This window comes from Panthera uncia (assembly GCF_023721935.1).
Source record: "Panthera uncia isolate 11264 chromosome E2 unlocalized genomic scaffold, Puncia_PCG_1.0 HiC_scaffold_20, whole genome shotgun sequence".
NCBI lineage: Eukaryota > Metazoa > Chordata > Mammalia > Carnivora > Felidae > Panthera > Panthera uncia.
Window position 1 is genome coordinate 12574008 of NW_026057589.1, and position 19160 is coordinate 12593167.

The 19160-nt window shown below is 40.8% G+C and overlaps 1 protein-coding gene across 1 annotated transcript in view; it reads left to right on the forward strand.

Moving 5' to 3' along the window:
- The window catches only part of HYDIN (HYDIN axonemal central pair apparatus protein), a 312192-nt gene that overhangs the window by 214786 nt on the left and 78246 nt on the right, over positions 1–19160 (forward strand). The window contains exons 14-17 of the mRNA XM_049622586.1: positions 6874–6941; positions 12242–12477; positions 15336–15436; positions 18041–18176. Of these exons, the coding sequence (XP_049478543.1) occupies positions 6874–6941; positions 12242–12477; positions 15336–15436; positions 18041–18176 (541 nt within the window). The remainder of the gene's footprint in view (positions 1–6873; positions 6942–12241; positions 12478–15335; positions 15437–18040; positions 18177–19160) is intronic.

A 19160-nucleotide genomic window follows, 5' to 3' on the forward strand; every position in this document is an offset into this window, starting at 1 on the left:
ATCCCGTCTGGATTTTCACAGCAACAGGTTGTTAATTACCATGGCAGTCTCTCTTATTATGGTTATTGCTTGCAGGCCCTCCTTCCCTCTACAGCTAAGATCTCCCTTGGGGTCTGAGGATAACATAGAAAAGAGACACAGACACATATGGCCTGAAGGATCCTAAGAAAATTTATTGGTCTCAAGATAGCTATTGGAAATTCAGATTCTTAAGATCAGCTTAAAAGTTATTACCACTTCTTTCAATTCTTCCACATAAGCATCCCTGTTATGGGGTGAATTATGTCCTCCCGAATTCATATATATTGATATCCTAATACCCAGTACTTAAGAATGTGACTGCACTTGGAGATAGGACTTTTAAAGAAGTAATTAAGGTAAGATGAGGTCGTATGGGTGGGTCCTAATACAGTGTGACTGGTGTCTTCATAAGAACAAGCACACCGAGGGGCGCCTGGGTGGCGCAGTCGGTTAAGCGTCCGGCTTCAGCCAGGTCACGATCTCACGGTCCGTGAGTTCGAGCCCCGCGTCAGGCTCTGGGCTGATGGCTCAGAGCCTGGAGCCTGTTTCCGATTCTGTGTCTCCCTCTCTCTCTGTCCCTCCCCCGTTCATGCTCTGTCTCTCTCTGTCCCAAAAAATAAAATAAACGTTGGAAAAAAAAAAATTAAAAAAAAAAAGAACAAGCACACCGAGAGGAAGAGACCATGTAAACACATGGAAGATGGCCATCTACAACCTGACAAGGGAGTCCCTCAGAAGAAACTAACCCTGCTAACACGTTGATCTTGGACTTCCAGCCTATAGAGCTATGAGGAAATAAATTTCTGTTGTTTAAGCCACTCCATCCGTGGTATTTTATTATGGCAGCCCTAGCAAACTAATACAACCTCTCACAAATAAGGAGAGTGAATGTATGTGTTTCAAGGGTTCTGCGGCGTGGCTGAGACAGCCTGCCATAATCAGAAACTTTACTGAAGTCTTAAGGTGTATCTAGAACATTCAGAAGTCATTTATGTTTTCTTCTGTAACACACCTGTGTTTGTGACAAAAGAAAAATCACTGTTGCTTTCCAAATATTTGAATAACATTGACTCTTCAAGAAGATGCACCAGAAAATGAGGACGACAGGAGTACCTTTTTATATCACATGAACTCCAGTTCATCTCCCACTTCAATAACAATTCACATCTCATGACAAGCAATGGAGGGGGTGATCTGGAGAAGCAGGAAGAGCAAACTTGCGAATGCAACCTTCGTCTCCCTTTCAGAGATTTTCTGATCCTTGAGAGTCCTCAGTAAATTCCAGCAGATCAGCTCTTCAAAGCTCTATTTGAATAAGGTTTTCTGACTTCATGGCTTCAAGAGGTATCACTCAGAATCATGAGTACCTTCCACAATATCCAGCATCATTGATGGGCCTCCATCCCAAATGGGGAAGACAAAACCTTAAAGCTTTGCTCTTATAAACATTTAGGATCAAAATGATCACCCTATCTCAGGGTAAAAGAGTATAGGATATTAAAGGACCATAATTTTACTCTTCATATAGGGGAAAGGAAAATACTGGCCAAGACAGGTTGAACAAGAAAGCCCAACCCCATTTCATCTGGCCACTCCCTAATTAAGTACAGCCTAATAATAATGCATTTACACACACACACACACACACACACACACACACACACACACTGCTACTCTATTAGGAATAAATGTGTATTTTGGATATTCACTTAATAAACTTATTGAGCACCTTCCACATGCAAGGTTATATACTAGGGACAGTGACTGGCAAATTTGAGTTTGTTAGACATTCCTGTGTCCTAAGACCTACTGTCTTTTTTTTTTTAATTAATTAATTTTTTTTTTAATTTTTTTTTTCAACGTTTTTTATTTATTTTTGGGACAGAGAGAGACAGAGCATGAACGGGGGAGGGTCAGAGAGAGAGGGAGACACAGAATCGGAAACAGGCTCCAGGCTCCGAGCCATCAGCCCAGAGCCTGACGCGGGGCTCAAACTCACGGACCGCAAGATCGTGACCTGGCTGAAGTCGGACGCTTAACCGACTGCGCCACCCAGGCGCCCCTAATTAATTAATTTTTTGAGAGAGAGAGAGTGCAAGCAGTGGAGGGGCAGAGAGAGATGGAGCACAGAATTCGAAGCAAGCTCCAGGCTCTGAGCTGTCAGCACAGAGCCTGATGCGGGGCTCAAACTCACAGACCGCAAGATCACGACCTGAGCCGAAGTTGGACGCTTAACCGACTGAGCCACCCCAGGCACCCCTAAGTCCTACTGTCTTAACCTGTGACTCTGTGAATTATTTTTCCAAATTCAAGATGTAATTGCACATTCTCTAAAATATTCCCTAAACTAACTAAAAAATGTAGTGAAAGAAGTGACATTAATTAAAAACTAAAGAGCTACACTAAGAAAATATCCATTTAACATAAAGGGAGGCAATAATGGAGGAATAGAGGGATAAAAAAGGCACAAAGACATAAAAAAATAGTAAAGTGGAAGACATGAATCCTACTTTATCAGTAATTACATCAAGTATAAATATATTTAACACTTTAATTAAAAGGCAGAGATTGGTAGAATGGATTTTTTTAAACCCACAAAACACAATCCAATTATATGCTGTCTACAAGAGACACATTTTAAATCCAAAAATATGAATAAGTTGAAACTAAAAGGATAGAAAAAGATACACTATGCAAACAGTAACCAAAAGAACCAAAAGAACAGACTTTAAAACAAAAATTGTTATTTGAGACAAAGAGGGACATTTTATAATAGTGAAAGAGTCAAGCCATCAAGGAAATACAACAATTAGAAACATAGGCACCTAACAGCAGAGCCCCCAAAAATGTGAAGAATAGACTGACAGAAGCAAAGGGAGAAATGGGAATATGGTGATTGCTCAGGGTTGGGGGTGTGGGACAGAGCATGATAGCTAAAGGCCATGGTGTTTCTTTTCAAAATGATGAAAATGTTCTAGAATTGACTGGGGTGATGGTTGCACATATCTGTGAATATACAAAAGCCATTGATTTATACACTTTAAGGGGGTGAATTATATGGCACGTGAATTACATTTCAAAGACGCTGTGATTGTTAATTTCAGGAGTCTATAATATTGGATGATGGTTAGTTCCTTCATTACGTAGGTGAATTTTTAAAATCTCTGATCTCTTCTCCTGAAGATCCCAACTAGTAGTACACATCACTAGCAATGCCTGAATAGGTTAGGGTGCACTGGGGTTTTCCACTGTGAATAATAGGATTTAGGAATCCCCCAGGAACCTACTCACAAGCAAACTTGGACTAGTTAATACTTCAACTGCTCTGGGGAGGATAAGTCTCTCATTTTATCCTCTGGACATTACATTCACCCAAACTGCTATACCAGTCTCTTATTTTGGATGTTATTCCTGTTTTTTTTTTCAAAGGGAAGGAAAATCTGACTGGGGAAAGAATGTTTGCGTGCATCCAAAAATGAATCACAAATTTCTAAGAGAAATATTTTTTTTAATTTAAAATTTGTGTTTTTTTGGGTATAACTGACACACAATGTTAACATTATTTCAGGTGAACAACATAGTTCGACAGGTTTATACATTACGTTGTGCTCACCACAAGTGCAGCTACCATCAGTCACCATCAACACTATCACAGTACCATTGACTGTACCTTTTATTCCCATGACTTACTCATTCTATAACTGGAAGCATGTATCTCCTATTCCTCTTCACCCATTTTGCCCAGCCCCTAACCCCCCCGCCCTCTGGCAGCGGTCACTTTGTTCTAAGAGAAATATCCTTATCTAAATCACACTTGTCCAAAAGTGTTCTTGCGCTTCAAACCATGAATAATCGTTTTTGAAAACCTGGTAAATATCTGGTATCCCAAATATATGTCTAATGTATAATTATAATATACTTCCAGCTCCACACATTAATATTGACTTTACTTATGACTTCTCCAGAAATACTTTCTTAGCCCTTGTGGCCTAAGAAATCTCTGTAAAGTTAATATGATGGATTATGGACTTTTGTTTCTTATTATTTTATTGTCAGGTACTCTTCTTTCCTCAATACCACATAATTTTGGCTAGTCTGCCTTGAAAGGTCAGGACAGTTATCATACTTTTGCTTTTTCTATTTACTCCTCTAACTACATGACACAGTACTTTAAGTGGTTGGATTAACAACACTGTGAAGTTAATGTGACTTAAAAAAAATTACCCGTGAGTAGTTTTGTTGCCTCCAATCTTTACATATGTAATTTCATAAAGTGTTAACCATAACATAGATATATTTTGTATTCAACTTGTTTCACCTAACATATCATAATACTTCAGTCTTCCTATCTCTTGTCTTTAAAATTACAATTGATCCTGAACAACACAGGCTTGAACTACACGTGTCCTTTTACATGTGAATAATTTTTGATAAATACAGTGTAGTAAAACTTGTATTTTTTTCTTCCTTCTGATTAAAAAAAATTTTTTAATGTTTATTTATTTTTGAAAGAGAGACAGACGGTGAGTAGGGGAGGGGCAGAGAGAGAGGGAGACACAGAATCCGAAACAGACTCCAGGCTCTGAGCTGTCAGTACAGGGCCTGACATGGGGCTTGAACTCACAAACTGTGAGATCGTGACCTGAGCCGAAGTCGGGCGCTTAACCGACTAAGCCACCCAGGTGTTCCTCTTACTTCTGAGTTTCTGAATAACATTTTCTTTCCTGTAGCTTACTTTATTATAGGAATATAGTATATAATACATATATAAAATATGTTTTAATTGTCTCTTCATGTTATCAGTAAGGCTTCTGGTCAAGAATAGGCTATTAGTAGTTAAGTTTGGGAGATATATCAGAAGCTATACATGGATTTTCAACTGCACAGGGGGTCAGCACCCCTAACCTCTGCATCATTCAAGGGTCAACAGTATAATTTTAACAGACCACTGCATTGATGCAGGGTACAAATTTGCAGAGACTATTTGAATATCCAGAATCCCTTGTAGAATGAATGCAGCCATATCCAATTCCAGTTGGTATTTGGCCACAGTTCCCTTAGTTATATGAACAGATGTGATTTAATTCCAGTTCTTTCTACATCTGCACCTGTTAAACAACTGCTTTGTACAATTTTGTGAGCTTCTTTCTTACTTTCTTTAGCATTTGTGCATTTCCATCCCTTTGATCTCTTTGTTACTTGGCCTCACGAAACCTCTTTTACAAGTCAAGCATCTATCCTATAGGCCTGTTTGACTTCAGTCTCAACTGGATCCTAATTCTTTGCCAAGTACCAGCCACTCCTTTTGAAACTACTTTGGATCATTCGCATGAAATAGAATAGCTGGTCCCGAGAAAGGCTTTTAGGATTGAAATTTGCTTTTAGAATTGAGTCTTTGATGGGATGGCTCCTCCCAGACTTGCAACAGCCCCTGCCCACATTAGGTCAGACGTACAGCAGCCCGAAGTACCACCAGGGCACGGACGCATTCAGCACAGTATGGCACACCCACTTCACAAACATCGAGCTGGGTGAATGAGGATGTTCCTGATTAACGCATTTTCTGGTATCTGTAGGTCTATAATTTTTAAAAGCTTGGCACATAGATGGGGATTATCTCAGTTCTTACCTAGATTCTAGGGATATGGATCATGGTAAAAATCAAGAATAAGCTAATACATATTTATTAGTCTTCTGTTACTCCTACATTAAACTTTGTAGCTTAAAACAATACAAATTTATTATTCTATAGCTCTAGTCTTTTGAAGTCCAACATAGGTCTTATTGGGCTAAAATCAAGGTCTTGACTGGACTGTGTTGCTTCCTGGAGGCTCCAGGAGAGAATCCATTTCCTAGCCGTTTCCAGCTTCTTGAAGCTGCCCACAGTGTTCTGCTCAGGGTCCCCTTCCTCTTTCTTCAGAGCCAGCAATAGCTGGTTGAGTCCTTCTCACATTGCATTACTCCAGCCTCCTCTTTGCATCCTTTTGTATTTTTAAAGACACTTTGATTACATGGGGCCCACCAGGATAATCTAGGAAAGTCTCCCTATTTTAAGATCTGTTAATTAGGAACCTTAATTTCTTCTGCAACCTTAATTCCCCTTTATCATGTAATCTAACATATCCACACATTCTGAGGAGTAGCACATCGACATCATTGGGGACCATTATGCTATTTACTGCAGCTGAAGTCAACTAGAAACTGTAGAATCTCTCTACTATTTACTTTAAGCTAGAGAATCACTCCAAGATCCTGAGGCCTTGCACTGAGAGAGAAATGAACCAACATTTACAGCAAAGGTCCTTCAAGGTCACCTATACCAGATTGCAGTCTTTTCTTTTATACAGGAGGAAAAGAAACTGGGGGCTATGGGGGTAATGTGACTGGCCAAGATCACAACTAGTTGGTGGTAGGAATTGGAAAAACAGTTTTATAAAAGTTGGGACCAGGAATATTGGTGCCATTGATAGTTTTTAATGCTTATTATTTTAATGCTATAATTTTTGTTTCTTGTCTAAGAATAACTTTTCGTGATATGTATCTTATCCATATTAATATTCTGTGTCATTGGTTTGGTGATGTGTCTGTCCTGCCTCATTCATTGGTAGGCATTTGGTGATAAATTAATCACAGCATCATTTGCTAAAACCCAGTGGTTTGAGTCTTGAAAAAGAATTCTAAGAACCACTGCGATAAGACCATCAGCTTGTGGTTTCTTTAAGTGCTAGATTCTGTACTTGACTTAATGCCAGTTTATGGCTTTAATGTTTACTGTCTTCCTAGTTCCTGACTGTTACACTGAATTCACTGGATTCTCTATCCACTCCCCCCAACTTGTATTCCTACTTGCAGAGGCTGTGTCATTGGACCTACCTTCCACTTTAATGTTCCTGCTCTGCACTTTGGCGATGTTTCCTTTGGTGAGTAATTTTTCCATATTAAATTAGAAATTGAGTGGAATTGCCTCTCTCTCTACATGGAAGGAGGAAAGTTTACACAAAAGCTCTCTTACCAATTTTTTACGAGTAATAGCAAGAAAGTCTAGAATTGTTCTCTTCTTCCTCTGCAGCAGTGACATTTCAGTGCCATTTCCTAGTTTATCTGTGAAAGTTATAACTGTGTCCTGGGCACTAATAGCTGTCAGGCCATGGTTGTCCTTGCTCGTTCAGCAGTGGAACAATAGAAAGCCTTAAACTTCACACTGCTATCTGAATGCTCTGAACACTCCGTTTTATATGCAGTTTCTGATTTGCCAGTATGTCTACACAACAGCCTCTTCACAGAGATGCTCTCAAGTTTCAAGTGAATTCAGTGGTGGTTTGACTCAGGTGTCCTATCACTCAAGGCTGAAGACTTCTATATTTTTCTGTTGTCTTCTTGCTCAGTTACTTCCCCTGAGTCATTTCCTCCTGTCTCCACCTTTCCAAAGAGTAACAGTGGTAACAGCAGTGGTGGCATTAGCAGTAAAAGTTTCCATTTATTGGTTCTTTCTTATATTCTAATCTTTGCTAAGTGAATCACATTCAGTACTGCATTTAACCCTTTAAATCCTTTGGGGAGATACTATTTAAGATTCCCCTTTCGGAGCTGGAAGAACTGATCATTCGAACAGTTAAATAACTTCCCATGGTCATATAGCAGTGGCAGAATGAGTATTTCACTTGAGCTCTCTCTAAATCATACACTGTCAACAGGGATGATTTTGCCCCCAAAGGGTCAAAAATTGTTTGCTTGGGGTTGAAGAGTGTAGATCTAACCTACATTTGTGGTCCTCCAAAGTTCAACCCTACCCAATAGAATCTTCTTCCTTAGTATTTAATTTTTCTCATTAGGGAGAAATTAATCTAATTTAAATTATATTTAATTAATTGATTTCACTGAAAATTAATTAATCACAGTGGTTCTTTTTAGGAGGTGATAATAATTTAGGAAAGACTGAGAAACCTTAGCCTGAATCCATAGTCCATAATCCTTTCCATTTTTCTCAGTTGCCTCCCATTTTGACTTTCAGTTCTTTTGCTTCAAGTAGGGCCATCTACTTGGGGAAAATTTTTTCTTTACAAAAAATATCCTTTCTTTGCAAAAAGCTGATTAATAACGTTTTTATCCATTGCTTTAACATTTAACATTTCCTAAATACAGGAAAATCCATATCAATGGAGTTGAATGTCTGTTTGTTACCATAGAATATGAGAATGGCTAGAGGAATTTTTAGAAATTTGTAGTGCATGTTTGAGTTATAGAGTTTTCGAAGGAAAGTAAAAGTGACCTACAATTTGAAAATTGTCTGTTGGCCAACTGAGAGAGGCATACTCTCTCAAGGGAAACCGTGACTGATATGCAGTGAGAGGTGAATTACCCAAAGACCTATGCACTTACCCTCCAACCAGCTCAACTGAGTTCACAGAGAGTTCTGGGCAACTGATGCATGACAGCAACATACCCTCACAGGCATTTAAATATGAGCTCCAACACAGAACATTTGGAAGATATGCCCTGTATCATATTGCCCTGGAGGGAGAAAAAATAATCCAAATAAAAACCTCAAATCAGTCACTCCAAGAAATATCATACTGATTCATTATCTAGAATCTGCCCTATTGAAAGGTTAATGTAAATAGTGTACCAACGATAAGCCAATTTTTGAGCCCTGAGAATATCTGGAACACTTTTATCTAGAATCCAAACATTTAAAAGCATCAAGGCCCCTAATGGTACATTTCAGTGAAATATGGCAAACAGGAGGTGTTCAAAATGCTGTATTTGATATTGGCAAGCTCTGGGTAACACAGTAGATAAAACCATTTATGCATGCTCCAAAGCTAGGTAGGTTTTTTTCCCATTATCATCTTCCATTTGGTCCTCTCTTATCCCTAAGTATATAGGAAAAGCCATTATTGGGTAATTTATTCATTGTTTCCTTGAGCTATAGAGAAAATAATCAACAGTTGTTTCTCATAGTTGGTCCAGCTAGAAGTTTTGGTAACTAGCTTAGATGAAAATTACAAAAAGTTTATTTTTCTTTTGTTGTACAACATCTTACTGAACCATTTGGCAATAACGCAGCTAGATAAGAGTGGGAAGACACTACAGAGCCATGACCCAACAGTCCCCAGGTCTGAGACGTAAAAACTTATCCCACTTAAGTCCACCTTCAAAATTCAAGTTACATTTCTTTTAGTTTGGATATGGATTCCTTAATCTTCCCTGTGGTGTGGCAGGAAATATTAATGAAAAACATACCTTTTTGCTTGCCAACAGGAAATCTAGGGCTATTTCATTTTTCAAAACCACTTGGGTCAGTCAATTCAGGCTACTTTGCTGTGCTTCTGGATTCTGCAATGTATCAGCCAAAGTTAGGAACCATTTTGTGATACAGTTTTAGAATTATTTGATGATAATATTGTTAAGTCCTAAAGTTGGTACTAGAGTTCTTTCATGACTCCTACCCAAAGTGTCATTATTTATTTCTCCAGGAAGATAGGCCTCCTGTCACAAAGAAACATGGTACATTGAAGAGTTATTTATTGGCAACTTGCTAATTATTACCTCACATGTGCAAATATGGCTTTGATGAGGCAGACAAAAGTAAGCATGTGATTGGCTCAGGAATGAAAGACCAGTAGGTCTTTCGATAGTTCGATAGTTCGAAATGCAAGAGAAATTAATGGTTACAGGAATAAGCCAGGAATTGAAGGAATTTTTTTAGTTATTTCAGAATGACAGACATATTGTTAAAGTTGGTGATATTGTCCCCATCTTGGCAAAAAGGCATGTTCTTGAAGAGGTGTCTGTTATAGGTTAGTGTTGGAGACATAGCCTTTATTTGCTTAGAGATGCAGATCTAGATTAGGCATCAGGACCTATTGGGATTGATGGTGTTAGATTACTATAAATACCCTAAAGTAGACGACAGGTAATAGTACTGTTGTTTGGTATCTGAAATGTTTGAAGTATGGCTATAAATATTTTGATGGTAGGATTGGATGTTGGATGACATTTCGAATAATTAGGTTGATGGAAGCTAGAAGGGTGAAAGAGTCAGATTCTAGAATATAGGTGGTGATGATCTCTGAAAGAGCAGTGAAGCTTTGATAAGTCCTCAGATTCATCAAAGAATACAATGGACCAGGTAACAACTGAGATGCCAGATTATAGACCAAAAGGGCAGAGTGTAAGTATTTGCAAACTCACTGTTTTTCGAGAGGTACAGGAATATGTGGAATGAGAATAGGGAGTTTGGAAGACTCCAGGCATTCAGTGGACCTGACCATTGGATAATTTGGCCAGAGAAGTTAGGGTTTAAGGGCCATAAACATTTTTAAAAAATCACGATAGTTGTCTTCCATGGCCCAGGTACGAACAGGCAGTATTTCACTCAAGAAGAAATATTTAAATTGATTTTAGGATGTTGTAAAGTGGGGGCCCAGGGACAATTAATTGTAATTATCCCTTACAACCTTTTTTTTTAAGTTTATTTTTATTTATTTTGAGAGAGAGATAGAGAACATGCAGGGGAAGGGCAGAGAGAGAGGGAGACAGAATCCCAAGCAGAAGCCTCACTGTCAGCTCAGAGCCTGATGCAGGGCTCGATCTCATGAACCATGAGATCAGACCCGAGCCAAAGTCGAGAGGTGGACGCTTAACTGACTGAGCCACCCACGTTCCCCTGTCCCTTACAATCTTAATTATAATGATTATAGAAAGATCTGAGAAAGTTTAGCAGAAGAGATCATTGAAAGCATGAGGGAAGCCTAAACCCAATAGTATTAGGATTTGGTGCAAGCAGAAAGCTAGGAGTAACACTTGTATTATTAATGACCCTTCAGTCTTTAACAAAATAATACCACTTTCTTTAGGCTTTTTAGCAAGCGATATGGGGTTTACAGGTCATTGTACAAGGAACTGTTCTAGTTAGGAGGTTATAGTTGGCTTTATTCTCAAAAAACCTTCTAGCTTCAGGGAAATAGTCTGAGCAATGGTTTGGAAGGACCCATCTGAATCTTTATACAAACCACTTCCAGCGTACCCTATACATTAGAAGAGTGCTGATCCTATAAATGGTCAAGTAAAAATAAACAAGGGTGAGGGATCTACAGTTTCAATAGTCTTTGCTGGGAAAGTTCTGGAAAGCTGAATGCAGCAATACATGATTATTAAATGGACTTTCTAGCAGCTCCTCTGGAATTTCCAAGAAAGTCCTTCAGGTACATTTAAGCAGGCAATTCTTTTTCCATAAGAGATCTCTTCCAAGTAGATTGGCAGGTAATATCACAAAGGAGACATAAATGCATTTCCTCCAACAGTCCTAATGTGTAGACAAAGGCTCAGAAATGGGGAGACAAATAGATCAGTCCAAAATATCCCCCGCAGTAATGTAGTAACTAGCAGAGACCAATTGTGTTTTACTGCATTAGGGCTCCAGGTAGAAAGAATAGTGTTTGCATCCCATAGAAATATGCAGATAGAGTGGCCACCTCGGGAATCCAAAATCAGAGCTCAGTTTATTGCCTGCCAGGCAAGGAGGATCCACATCTCTTAGAAAAGGAACAGGAGTCTCACTGAACTGAACGTAGGAAGGCTGGATTTAATGTGAAAAAGTAGCTTTGTCTAAGGGAGGTAAAAGCCAGTGTGTTAGTCTCTGGCTGGCTCAAAAGCAGATTGTAAAGTCTCTCTCAGGAGACGCTATTATTTGATTTTGTGTCATCGACCCTGGGAGCATGAGCCTCAGACAGGTCCAGGAGGAGTTATATAATATCTTGGCGGGCTCTGGGTCACACAGCAGGGAAAACCACACAGGCTTCTCCTTTCACACGTTGGCAGATAAAAAGAGCAAACGTGATTCAATTTTTTAAAAAAATCTGTATTCTGTGTAAAAATTAAATGCAAAGCATACTTCTGGAGAACTACTCACCAAACAGATAATAATAGATGCTGCTTCTTGAGAGGGACCTGGATGAACATCAAGTGATTGGTTTTATGTCTATAGTTGCTACATAGTACGCATATATAAGTATTCACTGACTGACCGAATGAATGAATGAAATGCATTCATTGATGGTACAATTGAGGACAATATCAGGGAGAGGTGGAGTTAAGCAAGTGGTGATGAATTGCACAGGCAGTTCACTTAAGTGGTTTGGCAATAGTAGCAGAGGTTGAAGTTTCAAGGGAGGCTATAGTGGGGCTTTGATATCTCACCTTACATTTTGTTTTCCAGGTTTCCCTCATACCTTGATATGTTCCCTCAATAATACCTCCTTAGTCCCCATGACCTTCAAACTGCGCGTCCCTGGAGATGGCGATGGCCAGAAAAGCATTTCAAGATGTGAGCAGTATTCAGACAACAAAAGACCGCTTTGGAACAAGGACGAAAGACCCATAACGAAACCAAAAGAATTCACCATCACTCCCAGCAGTGGCACCATTCGCCCCCAAGGATTTGCTGCTATCAGGGTAAAGTGCACAGCCTCCCAGCACATACTCCCAGGCAGCCACGCTCTCAGATAGTTACTAGGATCACAGCTAGGATTTGCTTTATACATCCGTTGTCAGCGGGAGGGAGTGCCTCTAATTCACGTGGAAAAGTGGGCCTATAAGGACATAAACCACGGAGGCACAAGAAACCAGATACACATATATTGGGCACAAGAACTGACACTGCTCCTGTGAATTTCCACCAATCCAGAGGCATTGCCTTCACCAAAACGTGGATTCTCGAGAAATCCAGTGAAAGCCCTGCTCTGCATAGATAGTACACTCATCAATACAGATGTAAAAAGATTTAAGAACTCACTGATAATTAGGTGCTCCTTTCCTTCAGAATCTAATTGTTTATACCAATCAATGTCCGTATTTGTGCCACAGATGATACCCAGTTTATTCAGATTTTTAATACAAATCTGGGCTTCGTGGTGAACGTAGATGTGATATCCCTAACAGTGCTTTATATTTAGGCCCACAGTGTGATGCTCTGGGCATGGCCTAGCAGAGCCACCAGCAGAATTATTTCACAGCTCACTGAGAAGGATTTTACTGTCTTCCTTCACCTACTTTTGCTCTTCCAAACAGTTAGGTCTAGCATTACTGAAGGCTGCTAAGTTGAAATGATTTTTATCTTTTCTGGGAAAGAAAAAAGAGAAGACTTCCATGGCGAAGGTTGGCAATTTTCTCTTTATTTTTTTTTTTATAATTTTTTTTTCAACGTTTTTTTATTTATTTTTGGGACAGAGAGAGACAGAGCATGAACGGGGGAGGGGCAGAGAGAGAGGGAGACACAGAATCGGAAACAGGCTCCAGGCTCCGAGCCATCAGCTCAGAGCCTGACGCAGGGCTCGAACTCACAGACCGCGAGATCGTGACCTGGCTGAAGTCAGACGCTTAACCAACTGCGCCACCCAGGCGCCCCGGCAATTTTCTCTTTAGTCATGACCTTTGAATATTTAATTCAGGTATGGTTTTAGGCCCCACATTTGCTTTAAATGTTTCATAATATCTCACCGTGAAGCCGCTCATCCTAAATCTTTTCTGGGAGTCTTTGGCTCTCCCAAGGGCATCTCCGTGGGCCCAATGAGGTTTATATCACATATCATTGTCACTTCTCAGGTTCCCAGTCTTAGTCCATTTGGGCTGCTATTACAAATACTTGAGGGGCACCTGGGTGGCACCATGGGTTAAGTGTCTGACTCTTGATCTCAGTTCGGGTCTTGATCTCAGGGTTGTGAGTTCAAGCCCCGCATTGGGCTCCATGCTGGGCGTGGAGCCTACTTAACAAAAAATGTTAAAAAAAAAACCCCAAATACTTGAGACTGGGTGGTTTATAAACAACAGAAATTTATTTCTCACGGTTTGGAGGCTGGAAGTCTAAAATCAGGGTGACACATGGTAGAGTTCTGGTGAGGGGCGGCCTGCTGACTTATGTCCTCACGTGCGGAGAGGAGCTGTGGGGTCTTTCTCATTAGGGTCCTCATCCTGTTCATGAGAGCTCCACCCTCATGACCTAATCACCCCCAGTGGCCCCACCTCCTAATTCCCACCACACTGGGGGTTAGGATTTCAACATATGAATTTGGGGGGTGGGACACAACCTTTCAGATCATGGCAGTTGCTCACTGTGGCTTTCCCAGGAAGAAGCGCTGTTGCAAAGAATTTATTTTTTACTTCGTGCTCAGCCTACACATCACCCACCTTTCCTTTTTTCCCTCTCACGCATCGCACAGGAAGGTTTGCGAAGACGTAGCACCTGCCTAGCAGCCTTCTGTGAGAGCCACTTGCTCTGCCTTCTAACCAGAGCTCAGAGACAGGAACAGGGGTTAGAGTCACTCCAGGAGCCTCTGCATGCTGGGCCAACTGCTTCTCTCCACATCTGACAAATTTTCTTTCCAAATCAGTGGCTCCACCTTCACTTTATTTTCCCTTCAGATTTGGAAAAGCTTTCCGCAAGCTTCAATGTTCACTCCTGAACTACATCAACCATGTCTGTGTGGACTCAAATTTGCATCCAGTGATTCCCTTTGCAACCAAAAAAAAAAATTCTTTAATTAGTCCTTCATACATAATTTATGTACTGAAAAGCTTTAACCTATGCTAGAAGCTGTTCTCTAGACTTACAAGTATCTCTTCCACTACAAATCATTTTTAAGCAATTAAAAACGGTGACAGGACCTCAACAGCTAAATGTAATATTTCACAATAATAAATAAAAATCAGAGGATAGAATATACTGGGCACATACTGTCCTTGAATAGACCTTTCTTTGGAGCTTCCCATTTTCTGTTCTAATAATGAATATGGTGGACAGTGGGGAGACAAGATTTTGATTAAAAAAAAAAGTCTAGTTGATTTCTTAGGCCCTTTTCTGGAACTGACATGGTTTCATGTTCATTTATTTTGCTGTAAGAGAAACTTAGCTGTAGTGTTTTATTGGTGTGTTGAATTTTTGTAATTTCTATAGCCAGGAGGCATAGAGAACAATTTAAATTGAGTAATGAAAGTTTGCTTGTTACGGCTTATCTTTCAGGGTCATTTTTTTCCCCTTATGCAGGTATATGACTTCTTTGATACAGTCTTCTCAGAAATGAGCAAACCTATTGTACTAAAAGCCATTTGGTTTCTAACCTCGCCTTTGAAAAAACTCAGCATGCCCTGACCCCAAAATGTAACTTGTTCAACTGAAAATGTAAAACGCCAAACACCCCATGAAAAGTACTCAGAAGCCGTCCTCATCAGTGCTGTCCTCCCCTGGCTCCTTTCTCCACTGCACAGAGGGAGGGCCGGCCTTGTGGAAGAGCGGCTTTTCACCTTTATCTTTCCAGGTGACCTTATGCTCCAACACCGTGCAGAAATATGAGCTGGCCCTGGTGGTGGACGTGGAGGGCATCGGGGAAGAAGTGCTGGCACTCCTAATCACAGCCAGGTATCACACTCACCTGCTTTCTCTCCTCCTGCGTCTCCCCTGAGCCGCCAGCCAGCAATGGCTGCCTCTCACGGAGGCAGCATGCCTGCAATCAGTTCTCACTGCATTTGTTCTGCTTTCCCGGGAAAGCAAATCTGATATGGAATCTGATATTCAAATGATAAAGCTTTAAAACAGCAAGCACACACCTCTGGTGCAGATAAGAAAAGGTGTGTGTGTGTGTGTGTGTGTGTGTGTGTGTGCGTGCGCACGCGTTTTGCAGCGTTAGGAATAATAGTGCTCCCTAATGGTCTGACTTTCCGTGTATGTAACTGAAAGGGTTCTACCAGGAAGAGGTGAACAGTTGCTGTTTTTCTTTACATTTTTTTTAGTGTTTCTTTTATTTTTGAGAGAGAGAGGCATAGCGTGAGCAGGGGAGGAGCAGAGAGAGAGGGAGACAGAATCCGAAGCAGGCTCCAGGCTCTGAGCTGTCAGCACAGAGCCCGACGTGGGGCTTGACCTGAGATCATGACCTGAGCCGAAGTTGGACACTTGAAGGACTGAGCCACCCAGGCACCCCATAAGTTGCTGTTTTTGTAATTTTTATCTTTAAATATAGTACTCCAGGGTTATGCCCAGAAAGAGTGGTGCTCACAGGCCTGCAGTGGAAGGTCCATTTAGCAAGACAGTTCTGCACTAGGACACTTACTATGACTTCAATGCAGGCTGCAAGCAGGCCTCCCGAATGAGGCTAACAACATAAACTCCTCAGAACTGTACCCACCTTCTCTCCATTTTAATAGAGGCAGCAGTGGACTCTCAAGTCAGGTTAAGATCCTGGCTCTGCCATTTGTTGATTGTGTCTCCTTGACCAAGTTGGGGTCTTCCTAAGAGTGGAGTGTGATGCTAATGATGACAGTGATCCTGATTAAATAAATAAAATCGTGGACCACACTCTTGCCAAAGCAAACAGGTATTCAGGTCTGGGGCTTTAGAGGGTTTGTATGAAAATGCCATCTTAAAGAAATTGAGAAAATTACTTAATAAAAGCCTGATAACATATCCATCCCTAGAGTTTAGGTCTCATGAATTTCAGATGTATCAGAAAGAACTTGAAGGTCAAGGCCTTGCCATGGTCTACTTAGTCCTTCCAAAGACCTAACTAATTGTTTTGCGTGTTTAAAAACAGAAAAAGCTCTTTCATCTGGTCCTTTCTATACCCAGGTTTAGCTTTTTTGTCTAGGCTTGCATTTCTTTTCTGGGTGGGTTGATTCTGATACTTTCCCCTTTTCAGCCCCCTTTCCCTGCAGCTGTCAATGGGAAACCCTGAGTTAAAGAAAACAACAACAACAACAACAGAGTCCTAAGAGGCTATGAGTTTCCTACCATGTGTACTCTGTGACCCAAGTGAAATACTCTAAGTCCTATCAGCCACAGTGTTTCAGGTAGTGAAGGGTTAGCTTTATGCAAGTCATCGGGTCAACTGACAGCTTCCATTCTAGCTAAAAATGAACACTCATCCCGTGCTAAACCTCAAATTTTGGGTTAACAAGACTCACTTTCATGTCATTATTTTTGGTGTAATCGGTAGGAACTGCTTGAAGACCCTCAACAAAAGAATTGCTTTCAGAACTTGCAGAGAGCCAGCCGTGACAGCTCGCGGTGCCCTCTACCACAGGTTAATCATCTCTGACTGAGCTCTTGCTCAGTGCATTAGGCACTGTGCTGTGCTCTTCTCTCACGTTAGCTCCTGTATTTCCCACAACACTCTGAGTTAATTATGCTAATGTCAGTCCCTAGAATTGCCTTCATTTTACCTAGGAGCAAAATGCAACTCCGGTAGGGAAAGCAACTTGCTCAAGGTTGTATTTGTTAAGGTCACTCTTTGAGCCTGGCTCTGATTCAGACACCACTGCTCCTCACCACGACACTATATTGTGACAGTGCAGCGAGGCAGGGAAGACTTTGAGATGTAGACACAAAATGAAACACAGATAACCTCATGATAGACCAACTGCACACACAAGGCTTCAACTCCTCCTCCCCTGCACCCCACTCTGCCTCCCCTCCCCTACCACACCCACCTTCACGTTGAGCACCACTGTCACGGTGCCATTTCTGGGTTGAGCAGCTGCCCAAGCCTGATCCAAGACAGCTGTTCTGCCTAGGAATTAGAATTATTACCATAATTTAGATGGTGCAAACTGTAGCTCGTCCTCGGGGGACTCTGACTGGTCCAGAGTGTCACAGCTAGTTAGGACCCCATGCTGGTAGCATTGGCCCTATTTGCCTTGGAAACAGTTCCACTACCCTAAGGAACTTACACTGTGGGAGCCCCTTGGTAAAAGAAAGCCAAATATGAAAAACAATGGAAATGTTAGTCATTACTCATGGAAGACCGCTGTTTAAGGAGTCTTGCTTCTAGCCCTTTTTTGATTAAACAGTGGTGACTGGGGGCTAAGGGATAGGAATGACAGGAGAGAAGATTTAAAAATGATTAATGTAGTTATTAGAGAAAAACCATGTGACAGTGACAAATGTGTTTAACTTGGGACTCTGCATTCTCCATCTGTAAACAAGCTCTCTCTCCTTTTGAATTCTTTAATGGGTCTTTCCTTTGAGCAGGTGTATCGTACCTACCCTCCACATGGTGAACACAGAGGTGGACTTTGGGCGCTGCTTCCTGAAGTACCCCTATGAGAAAACGGTCCAGCTTGTCAATCACGATGACCTCCCAGGATGCTATGAGGTTCTACCTCAGGTGACTTACTTTATCCTTTTTCAGTGTTGATTTTTCTTCAGTTGGATTCCCTCAATGAGAAAGAGAAATCCTTCTAAAGAGCCATATTCCTGAACACATGACCTTCTGTAATTCTGATTTTGAACCCTGGGATAAAACGGGCATGGGGTCATAAAGCCACAGCTGGATTGCCACCTGCATGATCGAGCAGCTGCAGGTGTAAACAGTTCTTAATTTCCCAGGGAAATTGCCTTTGATAAAGAAAGGCAAGGGTCAATTAAGCCAACATGCAGAAGTTTCACCTACAAATAATTGCCTATGAATTAATCAGTCGTGGGAAATGAGGCAGAGCTAAGAGTTTTCATTTATGGCTATGGCTGTGACTTTAACAGCATCGCTAAAGTACAGTAATGCAGTATTTATAAATGGACTTGTTGAACTAGAAGGCTAGAGACACTACAAAAAGAAAAAATGAAGTTGCCTTCAAATGTTTTATGAATGGATCTGTCCACATGCCACTACACCCAGCTAGGTGGGGCACTGAGCAATGAAGCACATATGGGTTCAAGAGTCAAAAAGATCTGCATAGACTAAAGTAATGGAAGGTCACTAATAGGATGCAATTTACCAAGAATGCATTTGGGTTTAAAACTCTATTGTTCTGTAAGGACAGTACTCTAATAAAATTTCATGCCAAAAAAAATCCCAAAAACAAGTCAGATGGGGGTTTTATTTGACTACAGTTTCAAAATGTGTTCAAAGACCAGTATGGAGGCCTCAGAACCAAGGCGGGTTAGGCTGTATAAGAGAAACACTGTGATCAGCTAAAGGAAGGAGATAGCTACTGCTCAAGGCAGTGCCAGGTTTTGTCTTCAGATACTGACACTGTATTTTTTTAGTGGAAACATGAGAAAAAAAATCACATGTGAAGTAACCAGAATGGCAATCAACATCATCTGGAAATCCAAGTTATATGAGGAGCACCGTGTTTAATTGGGAACAGGA